Source organism: Rhinoraja longicauda, chromosome 9, assembly GCF_053455715.1.
Source record: "Rhinoraja longicauda isolate Sanriku21f chromosome 9, sRhiLon1.1, whole genome shotgun sequence".
In the NCBI taxonomy this organism is placed as follows: domain Eukaryota; kingdom Metazoa; phylum Chordata; class Chondrichthyes; order Rajiformes; family Arhynchobatidae; genus Rhinoraja; species Rhinoraja longicauda.
The window spans coordinates 54,124,981-54,146,549 of record NC_135961.1 but is presented as its reverse complement, the minus strand read 5'-3'; the positions used below and the strand labels follow the sequence as shown (position 1 = coordinate 54,146,549).

The window sequence follows — 21,569 nt, the reverse complement described above, 5'->3', positions numbered from 1 at the left end:
TGCTACCTCTCTTCCTCACCTGCCTTCCCTGTTCATCCTGAACATTTGTATCAAGGAATATTTTTAATGCCCATCCCTGACCCAATATGCATATGTTCCCTGACCCCAATACAATTCTAAATCTGACATTATGCATCTTCCCCACTTTAAAATTTTCCTTTCATTTTAATCCAATTCCTACTCCTGTGACTCTTTGCCAGTTACACGTTTAGGCTTGTACACTTAGTGTCCACCATTGAGCACTGAAACACCCCTTTGGCCCCATTCTTCTGTGAGCAAGATGGCCAACTGCGCTAGTTCAATTCACCTGCATTTGACCCAAATGCCTCCCAAATATACATACCACAATTTTGTTATCTTTTGACTAAGAAAAAAATGAAATAATTTTGATTGAACATCGAGAGTTTCCAATACCAAGACAGTTAGAGGGCAGAAAATAAAACAAAAGAATAGGGAAACTCCAAACATTTATTATTTGGAAATATCTGTTTAATGGGGCAGTAAACGTTGATTTAACAGATCACTTCCAAAAGGAACTGGTGAAAGAAAATTGCAGGATGTAGATAAAGAGATGTGGAGCAGGATTTGAACAGGGTCAAATCGCCTCCTGTCCGCTTCTAATCTAGTACTCAACTTCCCCTTGCTGATAATCATTTGATATTGTCCTACATCTCCTCACTTCAGTGACTGCCAGACGTTGCACCTATTTAAAATCATTCCTTTTGAATGTTGGAGATTTTCCCATGTGCTTTGAATCTCTGAAAGTGACTCAGCCGAAGAATTTAGTAATAACTGTCAAAACTCATTGAGTTGCCGCCTAACCTGCTGCCCGGAGCAATGTGAAGTGATTCACTCTGCTGTTGTCCAGAGGATGTTTGGTTATCTGCTCAGCAATTTACAATCTGATAAAGAGCGCTGCTGTACATGTGGATGCAGACTATGCTAACATCTAACCACATTTGATCAGTGGCTCAGATTCCACTGCTGATACCATTTATTTTGAGTCAATAGCACTAAAAGTAGTTAGACCTCATTCCACCTTTGGCAATCAATTCAACATGCACATCTCAAAACCATCGAGATCAGTCCTCAAATAGGCTGGACCAACAGCTGAGCAGTGAGGCTAATCTAAATGGTTGCTTTTATTTGCCAGCATGGACATGGACCAATTAATCTACTGACCAGCCAAATTAAACACATATACATAGCTACAGGCTAAACTATAGCAGAGTGTCTATCACATTACAGGTTGAATCTCAAAGTAAACATCTTGATTATCAGCAATGAAAGTGAAAAACTTAGTCTAGGAGTGAAAACATTTGTTGGTTCAGAAGTTGGCAAATTTCAACTTGGCATTTAAATTTTTAGTTTAGAGATACAGCACCTAAACAGTCCCTTCGACTGACTGAGTCTGCGCCGACTAGCGATCTCGGTGCAACAGCACCATCCTGCACACTTGGGTCAATTTACAATTTTTACTGAAGCCAATTTGTAAGTCTTTGGAATGTGGGAAGAATCCAGAGCTCCCGGAGAAAGCCCACGACGGCAGGAGGAGAATGTCCAAACTCCGTACAGACAGCACCTGTAGTATAGATCGAATCTGGGTCTCTGGCACTGTAAGCACTTTAAGGCGTCAATTCTACCGCTGCGCCACACTGCCGCCCTGTCTGCTACTTCCATCAGATTGTAAGCACACACCATCTCTATCAGATTGTAATCAACATATAATCTAAACTTTGTTGAGGGCAAGCTGCCTAGTCAAAGAGAATAAAGAATGCAGGAGATATAGTAGGTATGGATTTTCAAAATGTGTCCTATAAACAGGTAGCAGTTATTAAAGGTAGACACAAAATGCTGGAGTAACTCAGCAGGACAGGCAGCATCTCTGGAGAGAAGGAATGGGTGATGTTTCAGATCGAGTCCCTTCTTCAGACTGAAACGTCACCCATTCCTCTCTCCAGAGATGCTGCCTGTCCCGCTGAGTTAATCCAGCATTTTGTGTCCACCTTCGATTTAAACCAACATCTGCAGTTCTTTCCTAACAGCTATTAAAGCTGACAACAAAGTCAAAAAACAAAGTCAAGTTGAGCTCATTGTCAACTGCATAAGTACTCTTGCAGCAGCATCAGAGGCACATGGACAGATAACACACAAAACAAAGTAAATAAGTTATGCATTATCTGGCATCAAAGTTAAAAAAAACTGGATGAGTTAGATTGGTGGCTGGGACTATGAAGGTTTTACAGAACATACAACCGGAGCAAATGAACACATTTCGACCAATGTCTGTGTCAAGTATGATGCCAAGTAAACTAGTCTCCTCTGTGTAAAGACATACCCCTCCATTCCCTGCATATTCACGTGTCTACCTAAAAGCCTCTTAAACGCCGCTACCATAGCTGCTTCCACCATCACTATTAGCAGCGGGTTCCGGGCACCCACCATTCTATAAAACAAAGCATGCCTTGTACATCTCCTTTAAGCCTTCCGTTGCTAACCCCACAGCTATAACCCCTGGACTTTGACATCCCAACCCTAGATTCTGACTGTCCACCTTTTCTACGCCTCTCAGTACTCAGAATGGGTTCTCAAAAACGCGAATGCTGATTGATGGCCACCGTTCCAGGCATGGTGCAGAGGTGAGCGGGCACACTACTTTCTCCAGCCAGCTCAACGAGCCCTCACTGGCACCCTTGGCACAATGTTCCAGTGCCAACACAACCTCCACGCCAAACCAGAGGGGTGAGGTCACTGTTTCATTGTCTGAAGAATGCCAGTGAAGGAAAGCAGTAGCATGAGTAACTATTTTTTTAAACCTACAGGGTGTATATAAATGTGAGTGTTCAGAGAAACCTATAGAACCTGATACAATTATGACTTTCAAAAGACATTTGGACGGATAAATGGATTGGAAAGGCTCAGAGGGATATGGGTCACATGTGGGCAAATGGGACTAGCCCAGAACACCAACTTGGCTGGCATGAACAAGGTGGGCTGAAGAGCATGTATCCATGTTGTACACAGTGCTTTCAGAAAGTATTCAGAACCCTTCACTTTTTCCACATTTTGTTACGTTAAGGCCTAATTTTAAAATGGATTAAGTTCTTTTTTTTAAATCATCAATCTACACACAATCCCCCATAATCAAAAAACGAAAATAGGTGTTTAGAAATTTTTGCAAAGTAATTAAAAAGAAAGAACTGAAATATCACATTTACATAAGTATTCAGACCCTTTACTCAGTACTTTGCTGAGGCACCTTTGGCAGCGATTACAGCCTCAAGTCTTCTTAGGTATGACACTACAAGCTTGGCACACCTGTATTTGGGTAATTTCTCACATTCTTCTCTGCAGATCCTCTCAAGCTCTGTCAGATTGGATGGGGAGCGTCGATGCATAGCTATTTTCAGGTCCCTCCAGAGATGTTCGATCGGGTTCAAGTCCGGTCGGTCTCTGGCTGGGCCACTCAAAGACATTCACAGACTTGCACAAAGCATTGTCTTGGCTGTGTGCTTAGGGTGGTTGTCCTGTTGGAAGGTGAACCTCTGCCCCAGTCTGAGGTCCAGAATGCTCTGGAGCAGGTTTTCATCAAGGATCTCTCTGTACTTTGCTCTGTTCATCTTTCCCTCGATCCTGACTAGTCTTCCAGTTCCTGCCGCTGAAAAACATCCCCACAGCATGATGCTGCCACCACCATGCTTCACCGTAGGAATGGTATTGGCCAGGTGATGAGATGTGAAGCTTGGCATTCAGGCCAAAGACTTCAATCTTGGTTTCATCAAACCAGAGAATCTTGTTTCTCATAGTCTGAGAGTCCTTTAGGTGCCTTTTGGCAAACTCCAAGCGGGCATCATGTGCCTTTTACTGAGGAGTGGCTTCCGTCTGGCCACTCTACCATAAAGGCCTGATTGGTGGAGTGCTGCAGACCTTCTGGAAGGTTCTCCCATCTTCACAGAGGAATTCTGGAGCTCTGTCATAGAAACATATAAAATAGGTGCAGGAGTAGGCCATTCGGCCCTTCGAGCCTGCACCGCCATTCAATATGATCATGGCTGATCATTCAGCTCAGTAGACTGTACCTGCCTTCTCTCCATACCCCCTGATCCCTTTAGAAAAAAGGGCCACATCTAACTCCCTCTTAAATATAGCCAATGAACTGGCCTCAACTACCTTCTGTGGCAGAGAATTCCACAGACTCACCACTCTCTCTCTCTGTGTGAAGAAATGTTTTCTCATCTAAAAGACTTCCACCTTATCCTTAAGCTGTGACCCCTGGTTCTGGACTCCCCCAACATCGGGAACAATCTTCCCGCATCTAGCCTCTCCAACCCCTTAAGAATTTTATATGTTTCTATAAGATCCCCCCTCAGTCTTCTAAATTCCAGCGAGTACAAGCCCAGTCTATCTAGTCTTTCCTCATATGTAAGTCCCGCCATCCCAGGGATCAATCTGGTGAACCTTCTCTGTACTCCCTCTAAGGCAAGAACGTCTTTCCTCAGGTTAGTAGACCAAAACTGCACACAGTACTCCAGGTGCGGTCTCACCAAGGCCCTGTACAACTGCAGCAGAATCTCCCTGCTCCTAAACTCAAATCCTCTTGGTGGTCAAATCAGATTGACCATCGGGTTCTTGGTCACCTCCCTGACCAAGGCCCTTCTCCCCCGATTGCTCAGTTTGGCGGAGCGGCCAGTTCTATGAAGTGTTCTGGTGGTTCCAAAGTTCTTCCATTTAAGAATGACGAAGGCCATTGTGCTCTTCTGGACCTGCAATGCTGCAGAAATTGTTTTATACCTTTCCACAGATCTGTGTCTCAACACAATCCTGTCTGAGGCCTTCCGACAATTCATAGAAACATAGAAAATAGGTGCAGGAGTAGGCCATTCGGCCCTTCGAGCCTTCAATATGACCATGGCTGATCATCTAACTCAGTATCCCGTACCTGCCTTCTCTCCATTCCCCCTGATCCCTTTAGCCACAAGGGCCCTCTTAAATATAGCCAATGAACTGGCCTCAACTACCTTCTGTGGCAGAGAATTCCACAGATTCACCACTCTGTGTGAAAAAAAACTTTCTCATCTCGGTCCTAAATGACTTCCTCCTTATCCTTAAACTGTGACCCCTTGTTCTGGACTTCCCCAACATCGGGAACAATCTTCCTGCATCTAGCCTGTCCAACCCCTTAAGAATTTTGTAAGTTTCTATAAGATCCCCCCTCAATCTTCTAAATTCCTTCGTCTTCATGGCTTGGTTTTTGGTCTGACATGCACTGTCATCTGTGGGACCTTTTGTAGACAGGTGTGTGCCTTTCCAAATCATGTCCAATCAATTTAATTTACCACTGGATGGACTCCAATCAAGTTATAGAAACATCTCAAGGATAATCAATGGAAACAGGATGAACCTAAGCTAAATTTTGAGTGTCACAGCAGAGGGTCTGAATACTTATGTAAATGTGATATTTTAGTTCTTTCTTTTTAATTACTTTACAAAAAATTCTAAACACCTGTTTTAGCTTTCTTATTATGGGGTATTGTGTGTAGATTGATGATTAAAAAAATGAATTTAATTGCTGTAACGAAACAAAATGTGGAAAAAGTGAAGGAGTCTGAATACTTTCTGAATGCACTGTAGTTCAATGCCTCAACGCACTTATCACCACCCCCAAGGGAGACATAATCGTCCTCCATGGAGACTTCACTGCAAGAGTTGACAAGGATAGATTAGGACTAACACCTGTCATTCCTCATTATTCAGCGTGTGATTTCCCAATGAATCAGCTCTCGGCAGTGTCCCAGGAGTATTCAGACTGTCGAACAGTTTGACTAACAGGCTGAACCAGAGGGAAAAGAGGGACAGAAGCCCCCAGCACAGAAAGTCACGGACTTTCCTTCGTGAGGTGTCTCTAACAAACTCAATTACATCATTCAGTTCCAGCAAGTGATTCATTGGTGCCTAACCTCCCACATAGTCATCGCTTAGCAGTTTCCCACTGTCACCCGAGTCCAGTGTCTTGCTTTACAGAATATCAGGGAGAAACCACGCAGTCACAGGGAGAATGCGCTACTCCATACACACAACACCCGAGGTCAGGATTAAACCCGTGTGTCTGGAGCTGTGAGGCAGCAGCTGTGCCACTGCACCAATCAATTCATCATCTCACACAAGACTATATTATTTCCCACTCCCTTTATCCTTTGAGGTCTGTGATATCTGGAAATTGCCAAGGCACGCAGCAACCAATAGTCCAGTATCGGGTTAATGTCTTTTGTGATAGAGAGCAAACGTTGCATTGTCTTTGCATTCAGTACCTCACTGGAAGTGACAACGTAGATTGTGGGTCGGGCAACTGCTCGAATGCATCAATTCAACAATGTACAGTCATCTGGGTGATCGCAAAGATTATCAAGAATTGCAAGGCAAAACCCACCGCTTCCTCTGGCAAGCAAGCCAAAAGTACAATGCAAAGATCAGAAACACTGCCAGGTGACTGAATTACGAGCGTAACAATGTCTTGCCCGAACTATGTAGGGACCCGACGAGGCCACACAGAGATTTTAGAGAGTTACGCAGCATAGAAAGACAGCTTGCCCATGCCGAGCAAGATGCCTAACTAAACTCGTCCCACTTGCCCACATTTAGCCTGCATCTCTCTGACCCTTTACTAGCTGGGAACCCAAATGTCTTTAATGTAATTGTATCTGCCACTGCCGCCTTGGTCTGTATAATTACCGTCTGAAAATTGTCTGAGGAAGAAGATATTTGTGATAGAAAGATGATGGGGTTACTTTGAGGAGAGTTAGGCAGACAAAATCTATGCTCTCGGGAGTTCAGAACAATTGGGAGATTAGTTGATTGCATTATACAGAAACCTTGAGGGGATTGACAAGGGAAATGCAGTGTGTCTGGCCGAAGGATATGGTACTAGGAGTTAGAAACAAAAAAATATAGAATTTAGACTTTAGAGATACAGAGCGGAAACAGGCCTTTCGGCCCACTGAGTTGTGATCACCCCGTATGTAAACACTATCCTACATTAGGGACAATTTACAATTTTACCAAAGCCAATTCGCCTACAAACCCATACGTCTTTTGAATGTGGGAGGAAACCGGAGCACCCGGAGAAAATCCACACGGTCACAGGGAGAATGTACAAACTTCATACAGACAGCTCCGTCAGGATCAAACCCAGGTCTTTGGCATTGTAGGGCAGCAACTCTACTGCTGCGCCATTGCGTCGCCCTCCAATTAGCCAACATATGCTTCACTTTGATATGCTTGCTCACCGCCCAGGCAAGATATGCCCACTGCTTTCTCTCGTTTCCCCTCCCCACTCCCCAATCCCCAACAATTTAAAATACACCTGTTTGCTCACTTTTCCAGTTCTGGAGGATCATCAACTTGATGTGTTAATCATTTCTCATTCCAAAGATGCCGTCTGATCTGCTGGGCTCCTCAGGCGTATTTTGCTTTATTGCAAATTTCCAGCACAAGCTCCCTTCACATGAAGAAGCTTGTGCAATGACCCACAATAAAACCATAAAACGTTCTAAATTTATCTCAGCCTATAAACAGAACAGATTACAAGGAACACAAACAAAAAAGCCACCTTTGGAGCAGTTCGACCCGGCCTCCCTTCACACCCGATCCTCCATAAACCAGCATCTCTGTGTCTCTAAACATTTAGCAATACTTACAGGATCTCACAAGCCTGCTCTCCATGCCTCCCATTTTGTAAGGTTAGAACAGAGATCTTTGCACCCACCATTTCAGCAACTCATCCTTCCATTCCACCATTACTTCAACTCTAGCCAATTTGCGCAATGTCTTCACTTGTTGCCAGGACTAGTAACCCCGTCCTCGGCCATGTTGCTACAAATATCTTGATTTCTCCCTCAATTCCTCACCTTAAAATCTGCCTCAATGACCAAATTTGAAAATTACGCTTGGAAATTCCTAATTCACCTTGGAACTAACCATTTTCCAATATTAAAAATACTTTATAAAACACGGACTATTTTAAATCAAAAGGACAAGTGTGATCCTCACGTCATGACGGTCATAGAGACAGGTGGGCCATGTGGTACACATGAATACAAGCCCACCATCTGTTGGATATCCATTTGAATGATTATTTATATTCTCTTAGTGGATAAGGCCAGACAGGTTGGGTCAGTATTGATTGCCCACTGCCATTAAGATGGTGGGTGTTGAACTGCCACTTTAAATCAAGTCGTTTGGCCAAAATTTGTAGAAAAGAACTGCAGGTGCTGGTTTAATTCGAAGGTAGATACAAAATGCTGGAGTAACTCAGCGGGACAGGCAGCATCTCTGAAGAGAAGGAATGGGTGACGTTTCGGGTCGAGATCCTTCTTCAGACTGATGTCAGGGGAGTGGGCGGGACAGAGAAAGAATATAGTTGGAAACAGCAAGACTGGTGGGGGAACTGGGAAGGGGGAGGGGGAACAGAGGGAAAGCAAGGGATATTTGAAGTTAGAGAAGTCAATGTTCATACCACTGGGGTGTAAGCTACTCAAGTGAAATATGAGGTGTTGTTCCTCCAATTTGCGCTGGGTCACACTCGGACAATGGAGGAGGCCCAGGACAGAAAGGTCAGATTGGGAATGGGAGGGGGAGTTAAAGTGCTGAGCAACCGGGAGATAGGTAGGTTAAGGCAGATTGAGTGGAGGTGTTCAGCGAAATGATCCTGACTCATCAAAATGCTGTGAACCCCTGCCTACGTGCACTTTCACCAGAGGACAGCAATACTTCAAAAACAAAATATTGGAGGAACTCAGCAGGTCAGGCAACATTTGGGGAAGGAAGTGGACAGACGACATGTCAAGTAAGGACCTGACATGTCAACTGCCTATTTCCCCACCACAGATGCTGCCTGGCCCACTGTGTTTCGCCAGCAATTTGATTTTTGCTGAGATGCCAGCATCAACAATCTCCTGTGTCTGCTGTGATCTACGATACGACAGAACTTTATTTATCCCAGGAGAGAAATTGGTCTGCCCACAGTCATAAAACACAAGATACAAGAGTCAGTCTACCTCCCGACAGAAGGGGAGGTTGTACAGTTTGATAGCCACAGGGAAAAAGGATCTCCTGTGGCGTTCTGTACTGCAATTTAAGGTAGCAGTTCACCACCCACCATCCTAATGGCAATGAGCAATAATTGCTGACCCAACCTACATGGCTTTACGTAGAGAGAGAATATAAATCAATTCTATATGAGCACAGATTCAGGGAGAGTTTCATACCAGCTGTTATCAGGCAACTGAACCATTCTAACACCCACTAGATAGCAGTCTTGACCTACCATCTACCTCATCGGAGACCCTCGGACCATCTATAATCGAACTTTACTGGGCTTTATCTTGCACTAAATGTTATTCTCTTGATCCTTTATCTGTACACTGTAGATGGTTTGATTGTAATCTTGTATAGTCTTTCCACTGACTGGATAACACATAACAAAAAAGCTTTTCACTGTGCCTCAATACATGTGACAATAAACAAAATTATTCAGTGAACTTTGCAAATTGTGGCAAACTGGTAAAATCATTGATTTTTAGAAAGCACCTAGAGTTGTGGTGTATCAGTACATTGCCCTTTCTTGTGGTTTGTTCACTAGAAAGCATAATTTCATTAGAAACAGCAGTGTAGAAGACCCTATCCTTGGTAAAAGGTGGAAAACATGTGGCTCCCATGAAGGAACTGACAGGAGTCGTGAAAGACTATGCAAAGATTTTGAGCACTTGAACATATCTTTTGCCTTTTACTAAGGATTAGTATGATTTTAATTGATAGACAAATGCCAATTAATCAAACATCTAATAGCCAGAATATCTGGTAGCAAGAAAAAAAAATATCAGCCGGAGGAAATAACATCTTGCTGCCAGACATAAGAAACATGTACATTGTACCAGCACCTGCTGTATAAAACTCCTACGCCTTGACCCGCAAATAAAAAAAGAAAAATCCAGCTGCAAGAAAATAAAAAAGAAAATAATCTAGCTGCAAGAAAATAATGTGTATAAATACTGAATGTTCAGAGCAAAGAGAGAGATCTGAAGAAGCTGCTTGCTCGTAAAGATAAACAACTACAAGGCTAGCCAGAATACTGGAGCCGCGAGTATGTATTAGTTTTGGTATAAAACTAATAATATATATATAATATATATATATACACACACACATAACTATTGTTATATATTTACATCAAAAATAAATATCTTAAAATTATTTACATGTTGTGATCCCAGTCTTCTTAAATGTTATTTCTTGAGGAAATTATTTTCATTAGGTAGAAAACTTGATTCTTATTGAAGGAAACAAAATATAACGATCTCTGGGATAGTATTAACCGATAGAAATCCAAGGCGGCGAGTAGGAAATAATTCTTGAATAATAATATTATGTTCTATGTACAAGTAACAAATAATTATTCATTTCGAAAGACCTTCTGAACATCCGCCTTGATAAAATCAACAAAACTAAACTGGCAGACTAGTTATTTGATAAATCCAAATACTAGAAACTCAAGACCTTGACAACAGGACATTCATAAATCTCCCGGAAACAGGCAATAATTCACCCTTTGTATTCTCACAACAAAGAGCAAAAGATATGCTCTCCTCTTGATGAACGCCAGAACTGGTGGTCTAGTTCTGGCGAGCTGCTGCCCGCAGATGCAGGAAGTGAACATCTTCAATAAATTCAGCCAACATTCCTGAAGTGAGCCATGAAACCAGCTCAGACTGTCAATCCATTTTATTAAAATACTTACAGCTTCTAAAGAGGTTTCATATAAAACTAGTAGGGAGGTCATACACCAAAAAAATCCTCTTTTGCCCCCATCTTTCCACTTTCCCAAAGCTAATGAACCCCAACCAGCGAGGATCCTGATTAACCCCAAAACAAATGGGAGGAAAGGGGGACTGCCGAGAACGAAGAGGGACCCGGAAGGGGGGGTCACCTGCCGCCATGTGCAGCAGCAGTCTGAAGACAGGACTGTTCGGTGAACTTTTGCAACTTTGTTGGCGCCAGAAACGTGGCGGCACTTGGATGCTGTGTGGGCGAGGTCTGCTATATGACTTTACTGGGTTGTATGCAAAGCAGAGCAGTTCGCTGTACATGTGACGATAAAATATAATTGAAACATTGAATAAAAGCCATTTATGTTCAACACCACACCCTGTTATCCCCACCACTGCAGTCCCAATTCCATTCCCAACTCAATAATACTTTCCCTCTCCCTCCATCCCCTCTCCCTTCCCTATTCTCCCACCAGTCTTACTGTCTCCGACTGCATTCTATCTCTGCCCTACCCACTCTGAAGAAGGGTCTCGGCCCGAAACGTCACCATTCCTTCTCTCCAGAGATGCTGCCTGTCCTGCTGAGTTACTCCAGCATTTTGTGTCTACCTTCAATAATCCATAGATTCCCTATGCCGAAGCAGCCAGATACATTGTGGGAATGGGCATTCCCACTCAAGTCTGCTCACACATGCTTATTGTTCACTCTGCCCAAGTTCAACCAAACATTCATTACCCACCCCATCTCCCCACCAATACAAAACTTCCCTTTTTGTTTCAAAGACACATTCCCCAATTAATTTGCACACCCATCGTTAAGCTGATCTCAAACATTCCAAGTTCTGCCCTTGCCAAGCATGTGTCCAAGATCAGATCCATCATGATGAATAGCGAAAAGCTTTTCATGCATGCCAAGAATCCTTTTTAATAGCAGCTTCATAAAGACCAGATGTTTAGTATCAACATCCAGTCCCAAACCTTCATTCAGAGAAGAGTAGCTAATGAAGGGCTCCTGATATTTCACCTTTCTTCATTCTCACCAATATTACACAACATTTATTAAAATAGACAATAGGTGCAGGAGTAGGCCATTCGGCCCTTCGAGCCAGCACCACCATTCAATGTGATCATGGCTGATCATTCTCAATCAGTACCCTGTTCCTGCCTTCTCCCCATACCCCCTGACTCCGCTATCCTTAACAGCTCTATCTAGTTCTCTCTTGAATGCATTCAGAGACTTGGCCTCCACTGCCTTCCGAGGCAGTGAATTCCACAGATTTACAACTCTCCGACTGAAAAAGTTTTTCCTCATCTCCGTTCTAAATGGCCTACCCCTTATTCTTATAATCTTATATATTTCGATAAGATCCCCTCTCATCCGTCTAAATTCCAATGTATACATGGGGAAAATAAACCTTTCCCCAAAATCATATCCTATTTCAGTTTAAAATCCTCTTCTATTTTCTCTGTTGCTTGAATCTTACAATTCTTTACCTCCGAGGGCAGTGATGTACAGTGCTGGGCACATTGAAAATTGAGAGAAAGGACATGCTGTAAACAAAGGAGGAGCAGGAAATAGGAGATTGTAAATTTGTGGTGAAGGAAGAGCAGGCAGAAGGAACCACACGGACTGCGCGTGTTTTTGTGTGTTATCGACCAGGCCCAAATACAAGAGGTCAATGTTTAACCGAGTGAGCCGACTCAATACCAAATGCAACATCCAGCGGCAGATCATAATACACCATATTACAGGGAGTCCGCATGAAAGGCCTACATTTTTCATAGCTCCCGCTTCAATATTATCAACAGGTATATTGAACACCAACACGACTGTGCAAGTGGAGTCACAGGATAGGAGGCACAAGGGAGAGTTCAGTGGGGAGAAGAATTGACGTCCAAGTTATGTAAGTTAGCAGATCTTTAGGTCCTAACTGGATAGTGCACATGGACACTCGGAACTTTATGACCACCGATTTCTCTACGCTCACCCATGCAAATGGCCTGACTTACTTTCGTCTCCTGGCTCCATGAAGAAGATTGTCGTGCTTTTCATAAATCTGGAGCTCCTGTTCCTCATCCTGCAAGACATCGGGATCCTCTGTGGCTAGGACGTCAACAGCACTGCCCAGGGGCAAGGCTAAAAGCAGATATCACATTTGCTGATCAGCGATGCCAAGAATAGAGCTTTGGGTCCTAACACCACCAATAACAAACAATTCCACATCGCCCACAAAAGATTCCCACACACCCTCTCCAGCTGGCACAGTTACTGATTGGCAGAAAACAAAATACTATAGACAATCGGAAGTCTGGAAAAAAAAAATGTTTGAAAAACCCGGTTGGTCAGGCAGCATCTGGTAGAGAAAGAAACAAGCGTGATGTTTCAGATTGATGACTTTTCATCAGGACCAGCCAATACTCTATTTTTAAAACAGAAAAGCTAGCGACCACTTCAGATCATCAACGTTGACATCTGAGAACTGTAATGTGTTCAGTTCAAATGCTGTGATGCTGTTGCTGTTGACACATCAGTGCAAGAAGCCAAAAAAGAACAATATTCAATACGGGAGAGGGATTCGGGAGCGACAGGTAGTTATCAAACTACTGAATGGTCCCCCCATAAACTAAGGGTGTAGTTCCGATCTGCCAATCAATCTCATTGCGGCCTGTCATCATTCTTTTAATCTGCACTCATTGTAGCTATAATACTATTTTCTACACTCTTCTTGTGCTACCTATTGTACTTAAGTATAGCTTGATTGTGTTCTTCCATAGAACATAGAGCAGTAAATCACAGGAATAGGAGCTTTGGCTCTCAACTATGCTAATATCCTCTACCTGCACTTGATCCATATTCCCACCCCCCCCTCCCCCCCCCATATCCATTGTATATCTAAAAGCCTCTTAAACACCACGGGCAGCGTGTTCCAGACACCCACCATTCTCTGTGTAAAAGGACTTGCCCTGCACATCTCCTTTAACCTTTGGCCCTCTGATCTTAAAGCCATGCCCGCGAAACTTTGACATTTCCATCCTGGGAAAGCGATTCTGACTGCGTACCCTATCCACGTCTCACTTAATTTAAACAAAACTTCTAATAGTTCCCCCCTCAACCACCAATGCACCAGAGAAAACAATCCTAGTTTGACCAACCTTTCTTAATACCCTCTAATCCAGGCTGCACTCTGATGAACCTCTTCTGCACACTCTCCAATGCCTCCATATCCTTTCTGCAGTGGGGTGACCAGAACTGCGCATTATACTCCAAACACAGCCTAACCAAATTTTATAAAGCTGTATAATATGACTTCCTGGCTCTTATCTGCAATGCCTTGATCAATGAAGGCAATATGCCTTCTTTACTCTCTATCCATTCATGCTGCTGCTTTCAGGGAGCTACCGACTTGGATCCCTCCGTACATCAATGCTGTTAACTGTCTTGTTATTAATTGCTTACTTTTCCTCCACATTCAACTCCCTAAAGTGCAATAACTCGCACTTTAAGTGGAGTAAACTCAAGCATTTTGTATCTATCTTCTCTTCGATTGAAACCAGCATCGGCAGTTCCTTCCTACACAAGAATTTATCAATCCCCACCTAAAATAATATCCTTTGACTCAGCCTCCACAGCCATCTGTGGCAATGATTCTACAGATTCACTACCCGAAAAGTTACCAGAATAGGCAGTGGCACAAAGAAGAAGTTACAATAAAACCAGTTATGATATTATTAAAAGGCAGCACGGCCTGGAGGGGATGAAGGCCATGCTCATGCATGTATCATTGACAGACGGAATGGGTAATATAGAGCTGTGAACGCTTCATCCCCAATCACGGACACACAAGTCTTCGCTTCAGGTTTGAGAACTTACGATCGCCATCCTGCTCGCCTGCACCTCTGTATCTGTGCATTCGCAGCACGTGTTCTGAAACTGCCCGGTCTTGCTCTGGGTCCATCTGGTCCAGCATGATGAAAAGCAGGTCAAAACGGGACAACAGCGAATCCTGCAGGCCAATATTCTCCATTGGGGTTTTATATTGGTTGTACTGGGAGAGAGAAAAGGAGGCAGAATTCAACTGAAAGAGAATGAGTCTCCCCACTGGGACAAGCAAACACTAACTCAAGTCTACCACAAGAGAGGTAAGAGCAGGCAAAACGCAAAAGTGCTGGAGGAACTCAGCAGGTCAGACAGCATCTGTTCAGGATCTGAAGAAGGGTCCTGACCCGAAATGTTGCCTGTCTGTTTCCCCCAACAGATACTGCCTGACCCGTTGAGTTTCTCCAGCACTTTAGCGTTTTTCTCAAGATTCCAGCATCTTGGGGTTTCAGTTTCTTGTGTCTCCAGGAAAAAAGACAAACAGGCTCATGACAGCCTCACTACTTCTGCAGAGGAATACCTCCCTGCTATGCTCTCTCCCAGAACCCAGTTACTGGGCAGAGGCCACAGCAGACTATTTCAGCAAGCTTCCTGCCCACCATCAAGATGATGAGTGATTAATCTAGTTCTGCAACATTTGTGTTGTGGAAATATTCACAATGTAATCTTTAATCAAACAAAAAGGGGAAAAACTACCCGTAATAGTAAAGCGAATATAATTATCCAAAGCTACGTAAATTGGCAATTTCAGTTTATTCTCTATATGTTTGCCCACAGGCCTCAAATACCACCAACATGAGATGCACTTGAACATTGCAACTGGCATCAGTTAACCACAGCAGAAGGTAAAATGACAGCATCCTCGTCATTCCATGCAACACCCAACCAGTGACAAGGCAGACATCTTAACACACTCTTTGCAGCAATATGTTGTATGTGTAGTGAGAATATCTGGGCTGCAATATTTTGGGAGACAATGTGGTGCAGAAGTGGAGCAGCAATGCCCGAGACCCAGGTTCAATTCCAACTACGGGTGCTGTCTGTACAGAGTTTGTACATTCTCCCTGTGACTACGTGGGTTTTCTCAGGGTGCTCCAGTTTCCTCCCACGCTCCATACTACAGGTTTGTAGGTTAATTGGCTTTGGCAAACATTGTCAATTGTCCCTAATGTGTAGGATAGTGCAAGCTTATGGGGTTGATCGCCTGTCAGCGCAAACTCTGGGCCAAGGGGATTGATTTCACACTGAATCTCTAAATCAAGTATTAAAATGAAAAACAGATAAAAGGATTAGATATTCTAAATGATGGACAAATTAACCTGAACAGCAAAAGAAGTGACCGCTGTCAGCATGGAGTTTGTACGTTCTCCCCGTGACTGCGTGGATTTTCTCCGGGTGCTCCAGTTTCCTCCCACACTCCAAACACGTACAGCTTTGAAGGTTGATTGGCTTTGATAAAGATTGCAAATTGTCCCTTGTGTGTAGGATAGTGTTAGTGTAAGAGGCGATCGCTGGTCGGCACAGACTCGATGGGCGGAAGGGCCTGTTTCCACACTGCATTTCTGAACTAAAGTAAAAGTGGGATTGATCCGCTCAACCCACTGGTCACACCACTCGCCCTCCTCACCTTTCCATAGACAGGGTTAGCTGCAGCCAGCACACTGCACCTGGCATTGAGTCTGGCATGAATGCCAGCTTTAGCGATGGTCACACGTCCCTGCTCCATCACTTCATGGATGGCAGTACGATCCAGGTCAGACATTTTGTCAAATTCGTCTATGCAGACGACACCTCGGTCAGCTAAAACCATGGCGCCTGCCTCGAGACGTCGTTCACCTGGGAGAAGACAGAGCAGTTACCGGAAACCCATGTCCCAACACACAGATCAAGAGCAAAACACCAAGTAGGAAAAAGCAGAACTTAACCACCCACGGACACATTATAAATCACAATTAATAATACACTCCAACACTTTAATTGGGGCAATTAATGCCAGCCTTGCCACAACCTACAAAGGGATTAGACCAAATAAGTAGTGTGTGGGAAGGAACTGCAGATGTTGGTTTAAACCGAAGATTGACACAAAAAGCTGGAGAAACTCAGCGGGTCAGACAGCATCTCTAGAGAAAGGGAATAGGTGACACTTCGGTTCGAGGTCGGTCTGAAAAAAGATCTCAACCCAAAACAGTTACCCGTTCCTTTTCTCCAGAGATGTTGTCTGATCTGCTGAGTTACTCCAGCTTTTTGTGTATCTCCATTTTAGGCAAAATAAGCTTTCGTTCTGCTGTTAAAGTTGGCTTTACAACATTCCCCCAATGTCGGACGCTACAAACCCACTTATCATATCATATATATACAGCCGGAAACAGGCCTTTTCGGCCCACCAAGTCCGTGCCGCCCAGCGATCCCCGTATTAACACTATCCTACACCCACTAGGGACAATTTTTACATTTACCCAGCCAATTAACCTACATACCTGTACGTCTTTGGAGTGTGGGAGGAAACCGAAGATCTCGGAGAAAACCCACGCAGGTCACGGGGAGAACGTACAAACTCCTTACAGTACAGCACCCGTAGTCAGGATCAAACCTGAGTCTCCGGCGCTGCATTCGCTGTAAAGCAGCAACTCTACCGCTGCGCTACCGTACCGCACTTACCTCCACAGTATCCATAAAACAACCCGCATACAACATAGATTGACAGAATTGAGACTATTTTGTCTTATTGCAGAGTATGAAAAACAACACTATTCGGAAGAAAGGTCTCGACTCGAAGCGTCACCCATTCCTTCTCTCCAGAGATGCTGCCTGTCCTGCTGAATTACTCCAGCATTTTGCAACTATTCTCTTTCATCTTTAAAAAAAAAATTGGATACATATTTACCGAGGAGAAGGATATTGAATTATGTGAGGTAAGCGAAACAAGTAGAGTAGTGATGGAAATTAGGATGATTAAAGAAGAGGAGGTACGGACACTTTTGAAGAATATAAAAGTGGATAAGTCTCCAGGTCCTGATAGGATATTCCCTAGGACATTGAGGGAAGTTAGTGCAGAAATAGCAGGGGCTATGACGGAAATATTTCAAACGTCATTAGAAACAGGGATGGTGCCGGAAGATTGGCGCATTGCGCATGTTGTGCCTTTGTTTAAAAAAGGTTCTAAAAGTAAACCTAGCAATTATAGACCTATTAGTTTGACGTCTGTGGTGGGAAAATTAATGGAAAAGATACTTAGGGACAATATATATAATTATTTGGATAATCAAGGCCTGATTAGAAACAGTCAACATGGATTTGTGCCTGGAAGGTCATGTTTGACTAATCTTCTTGAATTTTTTGAAGAGGTTACCAGGGAAATTGATAAGGGCAAGGCTGTGGATGTTGTCTATATGGACTTCAGTAAGGCATTTGACAAGGTTCCACATGGAAGGTTGATTAAGAAGGTTAAATCGTTGGGTATTAATAGTGAGGTTGCAAGATGGATTCAACAATGGCTGAATGGGAGATACCAGAGGGTAACGGTTGACAATTGTATGTCAGGTTGGAGGCCAGTGTCTAGTGGAGTGCCCCAAGGATCTGTGTTGGGTCCACTGTTGTTTGTCATTTACATTAATGATCTGGATGATGGTGTGGCAAATTGGATTAGTAAATATGCAGATGATACTAAGATAGGTGGAGTAGTTGATAGTGAGGTAGATTTTCAAAGTCTACAGAGAGACTTGGGCCTTTTGGAAGGGTGGGCTGAAAGATGGCAGATGGAGTTTAATGCTGATAAGTGTGAGGTGTTGCATTTTGGTAGGACAAATCAAAATAGGACGTACAGGGTAAATGGTAGGGAATTGAGGAATGCAGTGGAACAGAGGGATCTGGGAATAACTGTGCATTGTTCCCTGAAGGTGGAATCTCATGTGGATAGGGTGGTGAAGAAGGCGTTTGGTATGCTTGCCTTTATAAATCAGAGCATCGAGTATAGAAGTTGGGATGTAATGTTGAAATTGTACAGGGCATTGGTGAGGCCGAATCTGGAGTATGGTGTGCAGTTCTGGTCGCCAAATTATAGGAAGGATGTCGACAAAATGGAGAGGGTACAGAGGAGATTTACTAGAATGTTGCCTGGGTTTCAGCACTTAGGCTACAGAGAGAGGTTGAACAGGTTGGGTCTTTATTCTTTGGAGCGTAGAAGGTCGAGGGGGGACTTGATAGAGGTTTTTAAAATTATGAGAGGGACGGACAGAGTTGACGTGGGTAGGCTTTTCCCTTTGAGAGTGGGGAAGATTCCAACAAGGGGACATAGCTTCAGAATTGAGGGACAAAGGTTTAGGGGTAACATGAGGGGGAACTTCTTTACTCAGAGGGTTGTGGCTGTATGGAATGGGCTTCCGGTGGAAGTGGTGGAGGCTGGCTCGATTTTATTATTTAAGAGTAAATTGGATAGGTATATGGATAGGAGGGGATTGGAGGGTTATGGTCTGAGTGCAGGTAGATGAGACTAGGTCAGGGAGAATGGTCGGCGTGGACTGGTAGGGCCGGACAGGCCTGTTTCCATGCTGTAGTTGTTATATGTTATATGGAAAGTTGTCAAAACCAGACAGGGATTGGCCAAAGACAGACACAAAATGCTGGAGTAACTCAGTAACTTCAATCTGAAGAAGGGTATCATCCTAAAACATCACCCATTCCTTCTCTCCAGGGATGCTGCCTGTCCCGCTGAGTTACTCCAGCATTTTGTGTGCGTCTTCGATTTAAACCAGCATCTGCAGTTCTTTCCAATGCTGTAAAAGCAGCCAAAGTGTCAACGAAATGGAGAGTCACGATATATTTTTAAAATAATAACCGCCTTATAAATCATAACACTTGTTGAATGCACTAGGGAGGAAGTGGGCTTGCTATAAATAGTGTGCTTGGCTCAGCTGACACCGCGGCTGTACCCTGCCTCCATTCCTCTCCAGCACAGCAGGCTGACCATCACATCACCAGCTTCCTTTTAAAAAAACAACTCATGCAGCTTTACCTTGCACTAAACTGTAAATTTCACTGTACTGTAAATTGTATGGCTCGATTGTAATCAGTCTTTCTGCTGACTAGATAGCACGCAACAAATGTTTTTCACCATACACGTGACAATAAACTAAATTAAACCAAAGTCAATTGATTTGATTGAAAAGGTAGTAGTGAGCTGCCTTCTTGAACCACTGCAGTGCTTCCTAGACTTGTACTTGACCTGATGTATGGGGTTTGGAGTCAATGTTGAATTACTCCTTTCTGCCTGTACAAAGCTGCACTGTCACCTTGATGCCACTGGGGGGGGGACAGGGGGACAGGGGGGGGACACATAACATACCCGGAGATGTGACGCAGGAGTCTGGCACGTTGTGATTATGATAATGTCAGACTCTTGTTTGACCAGATGGTGGGACTACTCTCCTAATGGAACATCGAACAGTTTGGCACTGGAACAGGCCCTTCGACCCGCAATGCCTGTTGCAAACATGATGCCACATTAAACTAATCTCCTCTGCCTGTACATGATCCACAGTCCCCCATTCCCTGCATAGCCATGTCCCCATTTGAAACCTCCTTAAACGCCCCTATTGTATCTGCCTCCACCACCTCTGACAGTGCATTCCAGGCACCACCACATGCTGTGTAAAAAAACTTGCTCCTCACGTCTCCTTTAAACTTTGTTCCTCTCACACTCCCGTCCTTGACATTTTCACCCTGGGGAAAAAAAGGCTGACTGCATACTGTTCTGACTGTCAGTATACCAGCAAAGCCACTGTTCACCACAGTTTTTTTACAAATTGTAACTTTCAGTTTGAATAATCCTCCCTCAGAAGTGTAGCTGGCCTTTAAAATCCTGCAACGTTGCTTTCACTGCAACCCCAGTGCAATTTAGTGCTAGTAAACATCTAGGCACAGTGCACCCTTGTGTGGCAGAAATAAACACTGCAGGCCAAGACCCAAATAAATTGACTCGGGTTCTGGGTCAGTTCTCAGTGTAATCTGAAGTGAAACTCCTCCAACAGAAAACAGGAACTATATCGATACTGAATTTAGCATTAATACTGCTGAAACAAACCCAATCAAAACTCAAGACATGCACATGGAAGACCGATGTCCAAATGTAAAGCTCAGGAGATGGTCTTGCTACAAAACTGGCTGATCTGGAGAAGACATTGGGAATAGTGGACAGGTACCCAGCAGGAAGAGATGGGATACAGATTATGGGATAGATACCCACACCTTTGACTATTAATAACATAAAGATGTTAGTAACGTGGTTATTCAAATTAAATTACAAAAGGATGGTCAAAACTGTGACAGATATTTCAAAACAGGCAAGTAAAAGTCACCATCCACTATGGACAAATAGGTCCACCGCCAATTTTCTGTCACTCTCCAGTTGTCCAGAACCAGGGGTCACAGTTTAAGAATAAGGGGTAGGCCATTTAGGACTGAGATGAGGAAAAACTTTTTCACCCAGAGAATTGTGAATCTGTGGAATTTTCTTACCCTGTAAGAGGATAACCCTGGATAAAAAACTGGCTTAGTGACAGAAGGCAGAGGGTGATGGTGGAAGGTTGCTTCTGTGACTGGAGGCCGGTGTCCAGTGGGGTGCCGCAGGGATCGGTGTTGGGTCCCTTACTGTTTGTAATCTACATTAATGATCTGGATCTCAACGTACAGGGCATGATCAGCAAGTTTGCAGATGACACAAAGTTAGGGTGTGTGAAAACAACAGGGTAGTAATAGTAGGGGATTTCAACTTCCCGAATATTGATTGGGATAGCCAAAGTGTCAAGGGCCCAGAGGGTGCAGAGTTCCTAAGGGTCATCCAGGAGGGCTTTTTGAGCCAATATGTTGAAAGTCCA

General features: G+C 43.7%; 1 protein-coding gene across 1 annotated transcript in view; it reads right to left on the bottom strand.

Moving 5' to 3' along the window:
• mcm3 (minichromosome maintenance complex component 3) overlaps positions 1-21,569 on the bottom strand; it is a 57,248-nt gene that overhangs the window by 15,290 nt on the left and 20,389 nt on the right. The window contains exons 9-11 of the mRNA XM_078405916.1: positions 16,325-16,533; positions 14,692-14,866; positions 12,831-12,957 (exon numbers count right to left, since the gene is read on the bottom strand). Coding sequence (XP_078262042.1) covers positions 12,831-12,957; positions 14,692-14,866; positions 16,325-16,533 — 511 coding nt within the window. The remainder of the gene's footprint in view (positions 1-12,830; positions 12,958-14,691; positions 14,867-16,324; positions 16,534-21,569) is intronic.